Here is a 16,845-nt window from a genome sequence, read left to right as displayed (position 1 = left end):
AAGGCCTTATTCCCACCCCTTGTCCGTGAGGAAATCAGTGATAATATGCTCATTGATTCATCCTTGAGGAATCCGTGTTTTATCCTTGTGTCCTTTTTTTTTTTGTCCATGCATCATCCATGTTCCACTGACACTTTACAGCTGAAAATTGATTTTCAGAGCATTTCCTATAAATGGTCCATTAAATGCAGACAAAATACAGATGTTGTCCCTGTTGGGTCCATGTTTTTCACAGACCCATAGACTATAATGGACATGATGGGTCTGTAAACACGGACAAAAATAGGGCATGCTTCTGTGCTAAAACACGGATGTGTGAATACACACAATAAAATGAATGGGGCGTGTGCTGTCCATGTATAACACAGACAGCACACGTCCGTCAATCACTGACGTGTGAGTAAGGCCTAAGTGTTCTCAAGATATGTGTGTGTTCCAGAGGAATCGTAGAAAGACATGCATTTTCCCTTCAAAACAAGAGTCTTTCTGACACTTATGTGAGCAGAGCCTTAGGCAATATAAACCCTGCTCTTGTCAGGTATCCATAGTGCTATCGATCTAATCATATACATGCTTGTAAGATGTATTGTACAGTACTTGGTGTAAAGAATATACATCCTAGAATGCAAATCACCAGAGCAAGTCCTGTACAGACATGGAACAAGGCACATAGGGAAATTTCAGCTCTGAATGCTTCAGAATTTGAATACAGCCCTGGACAGTTGTACTGCATTTTACAAAGTTACTCACCTTTTTATATCAAATAATAATTCTATATTTATACAGCAAAATTCTATTCGTAGGACAAGTTGTATAGTTAAATTTTTTTTTTTACTTTACTTGCATTATGTATCGATAGCAACAAGAAGCAGAGTCACGCATGTGGTCCTATGTTTATCCGAAGTACACTGATTCACTAAAATCTGATGATGAAAGGTGGAAAGAAGAGAGAGATCGGAAAGTCAAAGAGGATCGAAACAGGAGCAAAGAAACCTCTGCTAAGGAAGATGGCAAGGAGGCAATAAATGTAGAAGTTAAAGGACCCCAGCAAACTGAGGATCCTCGCGGGCTGCCTAAGGACCATCGCACTAGTAGTCATGTGTCAGTTTCATCCCCACTTACACAGCATCAGTCCTATATCCCATATATGCATGGTTACACTTATAGCCAAGCATATGACCCCAACCATCCAAGCTACCGTGGAATGCCAGCAGTCATGATGCAGAATTACCCAGGTATTTGAACCCTTTGAGGCAATGGCTTAGTTCTTTTTATTTTTTATTTTTTTTGTTTCACCTATTTGGGGTACATTTAATGGATTAATATATAATTATTTCTTTTGAGAGGGATGCAATTCCTTAGTTTTATTTTTAGGTTTAGTTTTTTTTATAGGAGGTTCCATTTGAAGGTTTTATCTGTGTAATATAAAACACATATTAGGTTTGTTCTTATGAGATCATTATTTAAATGGTCATTGAGTTTTCAGCAAACCCAAGACCCCTGCACGATCGATAGAGCTTGCATAGCATACTTTCTCTTTTGCTCTGCAGAAGATGTAATCGAGATGGACCCATAGACTTTCTCTCGAGTCCGTCACCTGCAGTGAGGAGAGAGCGCAATATGCGCATGCTTTTCTCCCCTTGTTATAGAGATCAGTGGGGGTCTCAGACCCCGACCAATCAAAACATTTGATACGTCTCTGACATCAATCGTTTGCTGTAAACTCGGTGATCCTTTAACCTGTAAATAAAATAAAAAAAGATGTGTAGACAGCTTGATCCCAAAAAGAGGGCTAGTCAGTGAAGGGAAAAATTCCCCCAGGTGCTCAACAACCACCTAAAATGATTGAAAGAAAAATACAAAAAAGAGGGAGGGGGTAAATAATAGATATTTTGTGTGGTCTTCCAAGCGGCACAATCAGCAGCAGTCCCAAACAGGAGTAGGTCTCTTCTCCTTTTTTAACCAAAATAAACTGCAATTCAGGGTCCGCGCTTGAACTTAATCAGTAAGGTAATCAGTTCACACACAGCAACACTTCCACAAGACTATTTTATCTAGATTCAAAACAATTCCAGCTCCTCGGTCTCAATATCCACCAGCAATCACAGCTCTTTTATCCTTTAAAAGGAACACGACATAGTGCAATACCCACGGGTTATTGATACACTACATATTTTATTTTACTTACAAGATCGACACTTGTTCACATCACATATAAAAATCAATTTGCCCGACCCGGGTTTCGCTGTCCACCTAACCACTCAGGTGAACACTGTAAAATAAAATAAAAAACTGTGTAAAAAAAAGAAGCCATTTTTGTCACATTACATCACAAAAATTGCAACAGCAAGTGATCAAAAAGGCGCATGCCCCCCAAAATAGTACAAATCAGACGTCACCTCATCCCGCAAAAAATTAAAACCTACCTAAGAGAATCGGTCAAAAAATAAAAAAAGCTATGGCTCTCAGACTATGGAGACACTAAAATATCATTATTTCGGTTTCAAAAATGCTTTTATTGTGTAAAACTTAACCACCTCCGGACCGCCGAACGCAGCGACGCGTCCTGGAGGCGGTCGATTCATTCCTCCTGGACGCATATACGCGTCCTCTCGCGAGACGCGAGATTTCCTGTGAACGCGCGCACACAGGCGTGCGCGTTCACAGGATCGGAAGGTAAGCGAGTGGATCTCCAGCCTGCCAGCGGCGATCGTTCGCTGGCAGGCTGGAGATGCGATTTTCTTAACCCCTAACAGGTATATTAGACGCTGTTTTGATAACAGCGTCTAATATACCTGCTACCTGGTCCTCTGGTGGTCCCTTTTGTTTGGATCGACCACCAGAGGACACAGGCAACTCAGTAATATGTAGCACCAAACACCACTACACTACACCCCCCCTCTCACTTATTAACCCCTGATCACCCCATATAGACTCCCTGATCACCCCCCTGTCATTGATCACCCCCTGTCATTGATCACCCCCTTGTAACGCTTCATTCAGACGTCCGTATGTTTTTTACGGATCCACTGATACATGGATCGGATCCGCAAAACACATACGGACATCTGAATGGAGCCTTACAGCGGGGTGATCAATGACGGGGGTGATCACCCCATATAGACTCCCTGATCACCCCCCTGTCATTGATCACCCCCCTGTAAGGCTCCATTCAGACGTCCGTATGATTTTTACGGATACATGGATCGGATCCGCAAAACACGTACGGACATCTGAATGGAGCCTTACAGGGGGGTGATCACCCCATATAGACTCCCTGATCACCCCCCTGTAAGGCTCCATTCAGACGTCCGTTTTTTTTTACGGATACATGGATCGGATCCGCAAAACACGTACGGACATCTGAATGGAGCCTTACAGCGGGGTGATCAATGACAGGGGGGTGATCACCCCATATAGACTCCCTGATCACCCCCCTGTCATTGATCACCCCCCTGTAAGGCTCCATTCAGACGTCCGTTTTTTTTTTACGGATACATGGATCGGATCCGCAAAACACGTACGGACATCTGAATGGAGCCTTACAGGGGGGTGATCAATGACAGGGGGGTGCTCAGGGAGTCTATATGGGGTGATCACCCCCTGTCATTGATCACCCCCCTGTAAGGCTCCATTCAGATGTCTGTACGTGTTTTGCGGATCCGATCCATGTATCCGTGGATCCGTAAAAAACATACGGACGTCTGAATGGAGCCTTACAGGGGGGTGATCACCCCATATAGACTCCCTGATCACTCCCTGTCATTGATCACCCCCTGTAAGGCTCCATTCAGACATTTTTTGTTGGCCCAAGTTAGCGGAATTTTTTTATTTTATTTTTTTTCTTACAAAGTCTCATATTCCACTAACTTGTGTCAAAAAATTAAATCTCACATGAACTCACCATACCCCTCACGGAATCCAAATGCGTAAAATTTTTTAGACATTTATATTCCAGACTTCTTCTCACGCTTTAGGGCCCCTAAAATGCCAGGGCAGTATAAATACCCCACATGTGACCCCATTTCGGAAAGTAGACGCCCCAAGGTATTCGCTATGGGGCATATTGAGTCCATGAAAGATTGAAATTTTTGTCCCAAGTTAGCGGAAAGGGAGACTTTGTGAGAAAAAACAAAAAAAAAATCAATTTCAGCTAACTTGTGGCAAAAAAAAATAATTTCTATGAACTCGCCATGCCCCTCATTGAATACCTTGGGGTGTCTTCTTTCCAAAATGGGGTCACATGTGGGGTATTTATACTGCCCAGGCATTTTAGGGCCCCTGAAGCGTGAGAAGAAGTCTGGGATCCAAATGTCTAAAAATGCCCTCCTAAAAGGAATGTGGGCCCCTTTGCGCATCTAGGTTGCAAAAAAGTGTCACACATCTGGTATCGCCGTACTCAGGAGAAGTAGGGCAATGCGTTTTGAGGTGTCATTTTACATATACCCATGCTGGGTGAGAGAAATATCTCGGTCAAATGCCAACTTTGTATAAAAAAATTGGAAAAGTTGTCTTTTGCTGAGAGATTTATCTCACCCAGCATGGGTATATGTAAAATGACACCCCAAAACACATTGCCCAACTTCTCCTGAGTACGGCAATACCACATGTGTGACACTTTTTTGCAGCCTAGGTGGGCAAAGGGGCACACATTCCAAAGAGCACCTTTCGGATTTCACCGGCAATTTTTTTTACAGATTTTGATTTCAAACTACTTTGCACGCATTTGGGCCCCTAAAATGCCAGGGCAGTATAACTACCCCACAAGTGACCCCATTTTGGAAAGAAGACACCCCAAGGTATTTCGTGATGGGCATAGTGAGTTCATGGAAGTTTTTATTTTTTGTCACAAGTTAGTGGAATATGAGACTTTGTAAGGAAAAAATAAATAAAAAATCATAATTTTCCACTAACTTGTGACAAAAAATAAAAAGTTCTATGAACTCACTATGCCCATCAGCGAATACCTTAGGGTGTCTACTTTCCGAAATGGGGTCATTTGTGGGGTGTTTGTACTGTCTGGCCATTGTAGAACCTCAGGAAACATGACAGGTGCTCAGAAAGTCAGAGCTGCTTCAAAAAGCGGAAATTCACATTTTTGTACCATAGTTGGTAAACGCTATAACTTTTACCCAAACCATTTTTTTTTTTTACCCAAACATTTTTTTTTTTAACAAAGACATGTAGAACAATAAATTTTGAGAAAAATTTATATATGGATGTCGTTTTTTTGCAAAATTTTACAACTGAAAGTGAAAAATGAAATTTTTTTGCAAAAAAATCGTTAAATTTCGATTAATAACAAAAAAAGTAAAAATGTCAGCAGCAATGAAATACCACCAAATGAAAGCTCTATAAGGGCTCTTTCACACTTGCGTTGTCCGGATCCGGCGTGTTCTCCATTTGCCGGAATTACACGCCGGATCCGGAAAAACGCAAGTGAACTGAAAGCATTTGAAGACGGAATGCGTTCAGTGTTACTATGGCAGCCAGGACGCTATTAAAGTCCTGGCTGCCATAGTAGTAGTGGGGAGCGGGGGAGCAGTATACTTACAGTCCGTGCGGCTCCCGGGGCGCTCCAGAATGACGTCAGAGCGCCCCATGCGCATGGATGACGTGTCCATGCGATCACGTCATCCATGCGCGTGCGGCGCCCTGAAGTCACTCTGAAGCGCCCCGGGAGCCGCACGGACGGTAAGTATACTGCTCCCCACTACACTTTACCATGGCTGCCAGGACTTTAGCGTCCTGGCAGCCATGGTAACCATTCAGAAAAAGCTAAACGTCGGATCCGGCAATGCGCCGAAACGACGTTTAGCTTAAGGCCGGATCCGGATTAATGCCTTTCAATTAATTCCGGATCCGGCTTTGCGGCAAGTGTTCAGGATTTTTGGCCGGAGCAAAAAGCGCAGCATGCTGCGGTATTTTCTCCGGCCAAAAAACGTTCCGGTCCGGAACTGAAGACATCCTGATGCATCCTGAACGGATTTCTCTCCATTCAGAATGCATTAGGATAAAACTGATCAGGATTCTTCCGGCATAGAGCCCCGACGACGGAACTCTATGCCGGAAGAAAAGAACGCAAGTGTGAAAGGGCCCTTAGTGAGAAGAAAAGGAGGTAAAATTCATTTGGGTGGTAAGTTGCATGACCGAGCAATAAACGGTGAAAGTAGTGTAGTGCAGAAGTGTAAAAAGTGGCCTGGTCAATAAGGGTGTTTAAGGTAGGGGAGCTGAGGTGGTTAAATAAATAAGAAAAAGTAGACATATTAGGCATTGCCACGTCCGTAACGATCTGCTCTATAAAAAAGTCACATGACCTAATCCCTCAGTTAAACGCTGTAAAAAAAAAAAACAGTGCCAAAACATAAATTTTTGGGTTACCTTGCCTCACAAAAAACGTAATGTGGAGCAATTAAAAATTATATGTACCCCAAAATAGTACCAATAAAACTGGCACTTTATAGTAGTTTCCAAAATGTGATCAGTTTTTTTAGTTTCTACTGTGGGGGTGCATCCCCCCTGATGCAAATGGGGCATGGCATGCAAATGGGGCTTCAAATGGGGCATGGCATCTAAAAACCAGTTCAGCTAAATCTGCCTTCCAAAAACCATATAGCGTTCCTTTCCTACTGCGCCCTGCCGTGTGCCCGTTCAGCAGTGTACGATCACATGTGGGGTGTTTCTGTAAACCGCAGAATCAGGGTAATAAATATTGAGTTTTATTTGGCTGTTAACCCTTAAATCTGCCAAAAAAGTGAAATTCTGAAACTTGTGGAACACCTAAAGGGTTAACAAAGTTTGTAAAATCAGTTTTGTATACCTTGAGGGGTGTAGTTTCTAAAATTGGGGTCATTTTTGGGTGGTTTCTATTATGTAAGCCTCACAAAGTGACTTCAGACCTGAACTGGTCCTTAAAAAGTGAGTTTTGGAAATTTTTTCCAAAATGATCCAAACATGAAGTAGACATATGGGGAATGTAAAGTAATGACTATTTTTGGAGATGTTACTATCTATTATAATAGTAGAGAAATTGAAATTTGGAAATTTGCTATTTGGAAATTATGAATAAAAATGATTATTTTTTTTGTACTCATTTTTACCACTGTCATGAAGTAAAATATGTGACGAGAAAACAGTCTCAGAATGGCCTGTATAAGTAAGGCTACTTTCACACTCTCGTTTGGTGCCGATCCATCATGGATCTGCACAGACGGATCCGTTCAGATAATACAACCATCTGCATCCGTTCAGAACGGATCCGTTTTTATTGTGCTAGATTGTGTCATAGAAAACGGATCCGACCCCATTGACTTACATTGTGTGCCAGGACGGATCCGTTTGGCTCAGTTTCATCAGACGGACACCAAAGCGCTGCAAGCAGAGTTTTGGTGTCCGCCTCCAAAGCAGAATGGAGACGGAATGGAGGCAAACTGATGCATTCTGAGCGGATCCTTATCCATTCAGAATGCATTAGGGCAAAACTGATCCGTTTTGGACCGCTTGTGAGAGCCCTGAACCGATCTCACAAACGGAAACCAAAAGCCAGTGTGAAAGTAGTCTAAAAGCGTTTTAAAGTTATTACCACATAAAGTGACACATGTCAGATTTGCAAAAAATGGCCTGGGCAGTAAGGTGAAAACTGGCCCGGAGTTGAAGGGGTTAAAAAATAGGGATATAGTCCACCATCCTATACAGGGAAGAAGGGATGCAAACGATCTAGCAAGCCCGGAGTCTGATGCCACCAGATGTAAGGCAGCTATCCTGTAAGTCAATGTTTGGCCCTTTAAATAGGCCTTGAGGCATGACTTTGATAATAAATAAGGCTACTTTCACACTAGTGTTCGGGGCTCCGCTTGTGAGTTCCGTTTGAAGGCTCTCACAAGCGGCCCCGAACGCATCCGTACTGCCCTAATGCATTCTGAGTGGATGCGGATTCGCTCAGAATGCATCGGTCTGGCAGCATTCAGCCTCCGCTCCGCTCAGCAGGCGGACACCCGAACGCTGGCCGTGCGGAGGCAAACGGATCCGTCCAGACTTACATTGTAAGTCAATGGGGACGGATCCGTTTGAAGTTGACACAATATGGCTCAATTTTCAAACGGATCCGTCCCCCATTGACTTTCAATGTAAAGTCTGGATGGATCCGTCTGAACAACTTTCACACTTAGAATTTTTTCTAAACTATAATGCAGACGTATCCGCTCTGAACGCAAGTGGCCTAAGCCAGCACATCATCTGCAGACTCAACCTAATGGCCAATGAATTACCTAGTACCAAAATCTAATAAACCACACAAGTATAACAATATGGCCCCACAATACTAAATGCCTTTATTAAAGGTTTGCATGTTTAGGGTTGTTCGTTTACTCCATAGCTCTGAAGGGTACTGCAGACATCATTTGAGTTAATATGGCCAAAGAATAGTACTCTCGCATAAATGGACAAATAATCCTTAAAGGGAACCTGTCACCTGCAAAACGCATATTAAACCGACCGCAGTACCTTACAGTATCCCCCAGTGTGTTGCTAATCATGTTTTTCTTTCCTCTTTGTGTTTCTTCATACTTGTTAAAAACGCAGTTTTAATGTCGGTTGGCGCTGTCTCCGAGTCAGGCTTGAAGTCAAGGGGCTAACTTTCAAGGGACTTATAATAATCACCAAAAAAATGAAACTAACTTTCGTATGTATGAAAATCCAAAAAGCTTTATTGTAAATATATATGAACAGTACATACATGTATTATAAAACAGGCAGCACAAGGCGGGACACACAGATGAGGAGCAGGACCCAAGGAGAGGCCGGGAGATCAGTGCAAAAAAATACAGGGAAAAAGAATACGCCGTTTCGCCAGTAGATCTGGCTTCTTCCGGGGATCCACTGGCGAAACGGCGTTGGGTCAGGAGTTGGCCGAGAGATCTTTGCACCATTCAGGGTATGTTTAATTGTGTTCCTTTGTGTTCCTTCCATCTTAAACCTCAGTCTCCACAATCGCCTCTGTTGCATTGTGTTTGGGGCGTTGCTGCTATGAGACTCTGAGGTATGCTCTTTCAGCTAGTATTCTTTTTCCCTGTATTTTTGTGCACTGATCTCCCGGCCTCTCCTTGGGTCCTGCTCCTCATCTGTGTGTCCCGCCTTGTGCTGCCTGTTTTATAATACATGTATGTACTGTTCATATATATTTACAATAAAGCTTTTTGGATTTTCATACATACGAAAGTTAGTTTCATTTTTTTGGTGATTATTATGACTCCTTGGGGGTCCGATGTTTTGATATCATTCTGTCCGGTTAATATTGGTTAACCTTGAAGTCAAGGGGGCAGCGACCTCTTTGCTTCAAGTAAAGCTAAGCCCGCCCCTTACCCCTCCTCTCTACAATTAGATGGACGTGATGCCGGGATCGCGCTCTTCCTGCGCATGCGCGGTACGCTGCCTGTTACAGCGTGGCGGCCTGGCACGCGCGAGCGATCGAACTGTCCGGCGCATCTGCAGTTAGCAAAATGCAGGAGGGTGAGTGAGGATTGCACTGTAACAGGCAGCGGACCGGTTGCCAGCAGACCAGAAGTGACGACGTCCTGTTTTGTGGTCATGTGACCACAGCAGCCATTCACTATGCCAATGGCAGCAGTAATGCAATCGTTGATGGGACATCATTCCTTCGGTCTACCAAAAGCCGGATGGAAACTTCTGCAATGGAACTTTTCATTGTTCCATGTCCTAGGAACAGTTGAGGATTTGCACCTGGCATCAACCATCCAAGAAAAGGAGGGAAAAGGGTGCAAAGCCCAAGTATGGCAATAGGTGCTTACCCACTTGTATAGGACAAAAAATTGGACTGCACTCCGAAGGACTTTCCAAAAAGTCAATGAACTTTATTCACCCATAAAGTGGCACAGAGCAACGTTTCAGCTCATACATGAGCCTTTCTCAAGAGATATATATATATATATATTATAGCACATGTCGTCAAGGCATTAGTAGTGTTGTTGTGCTGTATACCTAGTACAGGAGCAGAGTTCTGTAGCTAAACCTAGTCACTTGACCTTTTCCATTTGGGTAGGTGAAATTAATGATGATTTTAGTTAGAAAGCACCAACATTTTCCATAGTTCTGTACAATAAATGACATGATTACTGGCAGATACAGTGCTACAATACCAACAGGCTGGATTAGAATGCAAAATATTGGATTGCTTTAATCCAACTGATACTTACAGCAGATAACATTTAAAAGGTTAGATAACATTGCGGTTCTGAGGATGACAAGGGTGTACTTTTTAAATGCCTGATACCCACAACTTTTACTATGGGGTTATCAGTCTAGTAAGAAGATGAAAATTATTATGGCAGGAAAATGCAGCTGAAGACCTCAAATATGCTGGTGTATTGACATCTTCTTTCACTTCTTCATCTAGGTTCCTATCTCCCCTCAAGTTATTCATTCTCCCCATATGGCAACAAGGTTTCTGGCAGCGAAGAGTCTGAGAAGTCACGAGCCAGTCCAAGTGTCAGCTGCAAATCTACCACCGAGTCTAAAGCCCTTGATATATTACAGCAACATGCAAGCCATTACAAGAGCAAGTCTCCAACTGTGAGTACACTTTGACAACATAGTCCATCCACCAACATCTGCTGAAAGAACCAAATAAAATGATATCTAACCATTTATAATGTCAACTTCTGAATTGTAGCCTTTAACCCCTTATCGCATAATGCTGTACATGTACAGTATTATTCGCATGGGATTGTATTGAGCGGGATGCTTTGCTGAGCCCTCTCCATACATGGTGGGTTCCAGCATTATGATGCAGCAGGCGTCCGGCCGTAATGACCGGGATTAGCTATGACGCTGAATCCAGTAATTGAACCCCTCAGATGCAGTGTTTAACCCCTCCTCGACTGCCATACGGCTATATACGTGCTAGCTGCACATACCCCGTGCAGATAGCGCGTATATAAACGTCATGGAAGCTCTTTAATCCAAGCGCTGCAAAGCACTTGGATTAAAACTTCTGCTCCTGCACTGCCGCTGTCAGGAACAGTGCAGAGTCTAGTAATGCTGACAAGGGACCAATCAGAGTGGTCCCTCGCTGGCGATCGCTCAGATTGGTTAGTCTGTGCATCAGATCGCCGCAGTGTAAAAGTGCCGGTTTCAGTCTCTGATCTGCATTTCAGAGCCTGAAATCAGGTACCATATCCTCCGTGACCCCAATATGTGAGCGCCCTGCCCCGATCTGTGCGCCCTTCCTCCAACTTTGCTGGCCGTGTACTGTGTATGTGCTGGCAACTGTGCCCGCCTGCCCCTATCCATGGCCTCTGCCCCCATCCATGTCCCCTGCGATCTGTGTCCCCTGCCCATCTGTGCCCCCTTGTGCGGTTTTCCTGCTGTATCTGATGGCGGCAGCTCTTTTCCTGAGCTGCCGCCATCAGCAATGAGTGTCAGCTGTATGGTTACACTCTGCTGTAACCCCTTAGATGCCGCTGTCACCGGCATCCAAGGGGTTAACAGAGGGAGCGAGCTCCCTCTCTTAACCTTCGGCTGCTGTGCTACGATGGCAGCGGCCCGATGGTTGCCATGGCATCCATTGTTGCCATCTATCAGTGTAAAACTGATAGTATTACCGGTATACTTTGCAATGCAAGAGCATTGCAAAGTATAGTACAGCCATTAAGCCCCACTGGATCTTCAAGATCCAAGTGGGACTTGATTAAAAAAAAAAAAAAAGGGTGAAAATGAAAAAAAGTGGAAAAATTTGTTAAAAAAATTACTTTAATTTGTAAATGTAAAAAGGTAAATAAAAAATGTAACTCATTTATAAGAGATTAAAAAAATTAAGTACGCATAATTGGTATCGCCGTGTATATGACCTGATCTATAAAATGATCATGGTACCAATCCCGCGTGGTGAACGATGTAAAAAAGTTATAATAAACAATGGCAGAATTGCTTTTTTTTTTGTTTTGTTTTGTTTTTTTCCTTCCTAAAACTATTCAATAAAAAGTGATCAAAAAGTCATATGCATCTAAAAAATGATACCAATAAAAACTACAGCCCATCCCGCTAAAAATAACCCCTTATACAACTATGTTGACAGAAAAATAAAAAAGTTATAGGTTTTAGATTTTGGTGATGCAAAAAATATATATAAATGTTTTTATAAAAAGTGATTTTATGATTTAAAAGTGGTAGAAAATGAAAAAAAGTATACAATTTTGGTGTCGCCATAACCGTATCATCCCACAGAATCAAATTATGATATCAAATATACCACATGGAGAACCCCATAAAAAATAAAAATAAACACCGCTTCACCTCCTAAAAAAAGTAATAAACACTCAACAAGCCATATAGACCCCCAAATTGTACCAATAAAAATTACAGCCCGTCTGGCAAAAAAAACAAGCTCTCACGCTGCTACATTGATGGAAAAATCTAAAAGTTATAGGTCTTCAATTTGGTGATGCAAAAAAAAATAAAAAACTTTAATAAAAAGTGATTTTATGATATAAAAGTGGTAGAACATGAATAAAACAATATAAATTTGATATCCCCAGAACCGTATCAACCCACAGAATACAACCATCTTATCAAGTATACCACATGGAGAACCCCATAAAAAGTTAAAAATCAAAAAAACACTGGCAGAATTGCAATATTAGCCATTTCACCTCATAAAAAAAAAAAGGCAATCAAAAAGTCATATGTACCCAAAAATTGTACCATTAAAAACTAAAGCTCACCCCGCAAAAAAAAGGCCCCCACACAGCTCAGTCAACAAAAAAATAAGAGTTATGGCCCTTTAAAATTTATTTCAGCAATTTTCATGTTGAAAAGGAGCAGCATCTGCATTTTCTTTTTTGAATTCTGCCCACTGCTCATACAGCAGTTTACAACCACATATGGGGTTAATCTCTAAATGGTCTAAGACACTTCACCATAAGAAGTATGACGGTACACTCCTCAGCTTACTAATAAACACCACAAAAAATGGAGTGCAAAAACACCTTGATGAATAAAAATATATTTTTTATTAAATCCAATGTTAAAAGGTAATAATCATTCATGACATAATATAATAGTAGGGATTACAACAGCCGCACACCACCTGTATAACTCCCTCAAACTGTCAGTGAAAATAGAGAGAGAGAAATAGGCAGTTCAAAATTTTGATCATGACCCTAAACAGAGCATGCCCGCAGCCCCGCTCTGATGGGTGACAAAACATATGCCTCACTACATGTACCAATGACCTACACTTTAATATATGATGTACATACCTAATAGAGAAAGAAGGGTAAGGAGGTGGTGGCGCTCCTCGACGCGCGGTTCACGTGTAATCGCTTCCTCCATAAAAACAAAACTGTTGCGTAATTGCATTTTTTTTCCCAATTCTACCCCATTTCTTTCCAGCTTCCCACTATATCATATGCAATATTAAATGGTGCCATTAGAAAGTTCAGTTTGTCCCTGAAAAAAACAAGCCCTCATACACCTATGTGAACAGAAAATGAAAAAAGTTATAGCTGTGGACAAGTTTTAGGAAAAAAAAAACCACAAAAATGAAAAATCCTATTGGGTTAAGAGGTTAAGCTAAACTCTTTAAGTGGTTTGATCATAATTCTGAGTGTTTATAGAGGTTGTCCGGGTTGAGAGCTGAACCCAGACATACCCCGATTTTCACCCAGGCGCCCCCTGATATGAGCAAAATATAAACAGCCCTTGCCCTGTGCGATACAGCGCAGGGCAAGGGAGATCATCGGAGCACGGAATGCTCCGATGCTCGTATCAGGGGGCCGGAGGAGTGAAAAAGGGAGTATGTCCGGGTTCAACCCATTTAAGAGTTATAAGGAAAGCACAGATTAGGGCTACAGATGGAGCTGCCAGCTCTGAGGGATTTCACTGTGAAAAGGAAAGAACAGTCTACAGAATCAGTGAAAACTTGAATTTGTAGAAGGCAACCAAATTGACAATTTTTAATAAAAGCCAATTAGAAAAATATTTTTGCTCAAAATAAGTAGAATGTAGTAATAAAAAAAAAACTGACCCCCAAGGTGTCCATAGCCTTTAACTGTGCTACCATATGTGTAAAAAAGTGTGGTCATGCACTTATACAACCTGAAGAGCCCACCACCTTCTGGGGTTGTGTATATACTGTGATAACCTCTGGTGGGCAAAGTGGCTTCTAAGCCCCTGGCCCCCACATTTCATAGTTCTGTAGATGGTACACCACTACTGTTATTTGCAGTTTGTCTTATGGGTGTTGTTTTTGGCTACTTTTCGTGGGCTATATGATATCAGTGTTACCTTGACTTTAAAGAGTTCTATAATGTGATAGGAATTACTTTTATGCACAGATATCGGACAAATCCCCACAGGAACGAGATCGAGGAGGTTGCAGTGTGCCTGGAAGCTCTGCAGGAGGAGCTGGTGGCTGTGGTAGCATGGTAGCACCAGACCGAGGAGTAGGTGACAGGAATTCTGAAAGGCCACGCACTTCCCCTTCACAGCGCTTAATGTCCACACATCATCACCATCACCATCTTGGTTACTCTTTGCTGCCCGGCCAGTATCAGTTGCCCTACACAACAGGTAAGTTGTCTACACTTTCTGAGCAGTCTTCAATACAAAACCCCTTTTTTCCCAAGACTGGACATTTTTTAATCTGCCTCATTTTGCTTACGATGATTACCTTGAAGTCACATGGATATTTTATGTAATAGTGGACTTTCTTAGCTGTGTTTTAATATATATTTCTGTGTAAGGCTTAACATTCCACCATTGAGTTTAACATGGTTCTCTCAGTCTGCAGTGTTCCTTGCTGCTATTTTGATATATTTGGTTGCACTGAAATTAAAGGAATTATCCAGGAGTTAGACATACCTCCCAGAGTGGCCAACCCACAGTGGAGATCATACTTGCCTCGTCCCCGCTTCTGAGTTTGGTCTCTAACGGTCCTGGGCCAGCTCTTCCTTTCCCTGCCCGCTCTGGTCAACATCCATCGACGGGGGAGGGGGAAACGTGACCACTGCAGCCAATCACAGGTCACATCTGCGGTCTGTGATTGGCTGCAGTGGTCACATGGCTCCTCATCAACGGATGTTGACCTCATCACGGCAGGAAGAGCCGGTGTTTTAGACACTGAACGCAACAGCGGGGACCAAGGTAAGTATGATCTCCACTGTGGGTCGACCACTCTGGGAGGTCTGTCTGACTCTTGGATAACCCCTTTAACCATTAAATTGATTTTGTTGCATCATCAATGAATATTACATGGCATGAGAAGATACTGATATATAACTTTGTGTTTAAAGGTTTGTCTTCTACAGCCATTGTAGCAAGTCAGCAGGGCTCAGCTCCATCTCTTTACCCACCCCCACGAAGGTGAAACCGGTAAGTGTACAACCTACATTTTTATAATTGTCAAGCTTTTTTGCTTGTTAGGTTCACACTTATCTCTCGATCTCTTGCTTGCAGTGAAGGAATTGGGTCTTGAACTTGTATCCATAGAATGTTGTACCTGTGGTGATTGCTCTTGTAGAGCATATTAGATTTTTGTTTTTCGCCATAATTTTTCAAAATTTTTCCTTTGCAGGAAAATTCGGCAACCAAGGCCCCTGTCTATTCAAAGTCATGTGACTGGATCACAGGACACATCTGGAATGAGTCAATGCATCAGTTGAATGGTGTTTCTACAGCCAGAGTTTTCCGTGAAGGGCTTCTGAAGTATCATTCTGATCCAGAACACACAGGCCCAATCCTTTGCCCATCCTCAAGCTTGGCTCTCTCCCTCCTGCCTTGGGGCGGGTTGGTGGGGAGATATGTTTTTTTTTTTTTTTTTGTTTGTTTTTGCATAATTGGATTGTATTTATTCAGTGGACTGGGCCATGATAAGACATGGGATTTCTTTTCTCACAGGGCGTTTGGGGGGGAAAATACAATTTTCAACATTGAACACCTCATTCATGTAATAAGACATTCTGGGTCAGGATTGTGCATCCTCCGCTTACAGACTTCTGGTTAAATGTTATTTTGAAGTTAAAAGATGAGGAATTTGTTTTTGTCCTTTTCTTGAGACACTCCATCAGTCATGGCTGTTCGTTTTATGGATTTTATTGACCACACATGCTCAGGCGTCTGACTTACAGGTGTTTCAGGAGCCAAGGGACGGGCGGTGTTGCTTCTCAAAGGTCCACAAAATTTGCGTACAAGGAGTACAGTTTTGTGTTTTGTCACATTGCCTGGGAGTGACTGTCGGCATGTTGTGTTCAATCTTGAGATTTCCTGTCCCTCTTTTGAACTGTCTCTCCCCCCCCCCCCCCCCCCCCCCCCCATGGTGATTGCCAGACCAAGCTTTGTGTCTGAGCAGAACAGGTAGCAAAAAGAGTGTACGTTGTATGGATCCTTATGGCATCCTGCAGGTTGTTACGCTACCCTGCCTGATCTTCAGCACACAGTGCCACTTTGTCTTCATGTATGTCAAGCAATGCCTATTTTCCTCATACCACAGAGCTCATAACCTCTACTTTGATAATCCACTTTTAAAAAATGTAAAAATATTGGTCTTGGTTTCTATGAGCTGTGTGGCGACAGTAATGCTGGACTCCCACGGACGCAACCTGGCTGTGTATAATGTATATAGACCTGGAAAAGGTTCTTTTTATAAGACACTAATCTTAAATTGTGGAGAAGTTTCACATGTGCATTTTAAATCTGTTTAACCACTAAATGTTTAGTGCCCTCGTGGCAAGGAGCCATGGGTTTAGCATTACAAGACCAACTCCGTTGCTGTTTTTCTCTCTTCAGTACCCCAAATTATTATGTTAAAGCATGCAAAGTACATAATGGACA

The 16,845-nt window shown here is 42.5% G+C and overlaps 1 protein-coding gene across 3 annotated transcripts in view; it reads left to right on the top strand.

Annotated features, from left to right (window-relative positions):
* Window positions 1-16,365, top strand: part of ZNF609 (zinc finger protein 609) — an 82,823-nt gene extending 66,458 nt beyond the window's left edge. For all 3 annotated transcript variants that reach the window (XM_040413763.1, XM_040413762.1, XM_040413764.1), the window contains 5 exons: window positions 860-1,235; window positions 10,412-10,587; window positions 14,352-14,586; window positions 15,309-15,387; window positions 15,590-16,365. In XM_040413763.1, the coding sequence (XP_040269697.1) occupies window positions 860-1,235; window positions 10,412-10,587; window positions 14,352-14,586; window positions 15,309-15,382 (861 nt within the window). In that variant the 3' untranslated portion in view covers window positions 15,383-15,387; window positions 15,590-16,365. The remainder of the gene's footprint in view (window positions 1-859; window positions 1,236-10,411; window positions 10,588-14,351; window positions 14,587-15,308; window positions 15,388-15,589) is intronic.
* The last annotated feature ends 480 nt before the right edge of the window (window positions 16,366-16,845 follow it).

The sequence above is a fragment of the Bufo bufo genome, chromosome 1 (genome assembly GCF_905171765.1).
Source record: "Bufo bufo chromosome 1, aBufBuf1.1, whole genome shotgun sequence".
In the NCBI taxonomy this organism is placed as follows: domain Eukaryota; kingdom Metazoa; phylum Chordata; class Amphibia; order Anura; family Bufonidae; genus Bufo; species Bufo bufo.
The sequence above is the reverse complement of the archived record's forward strand: the minus strand, read 5'-3'. Positions and strand labels throughout refer to the sequence as shown.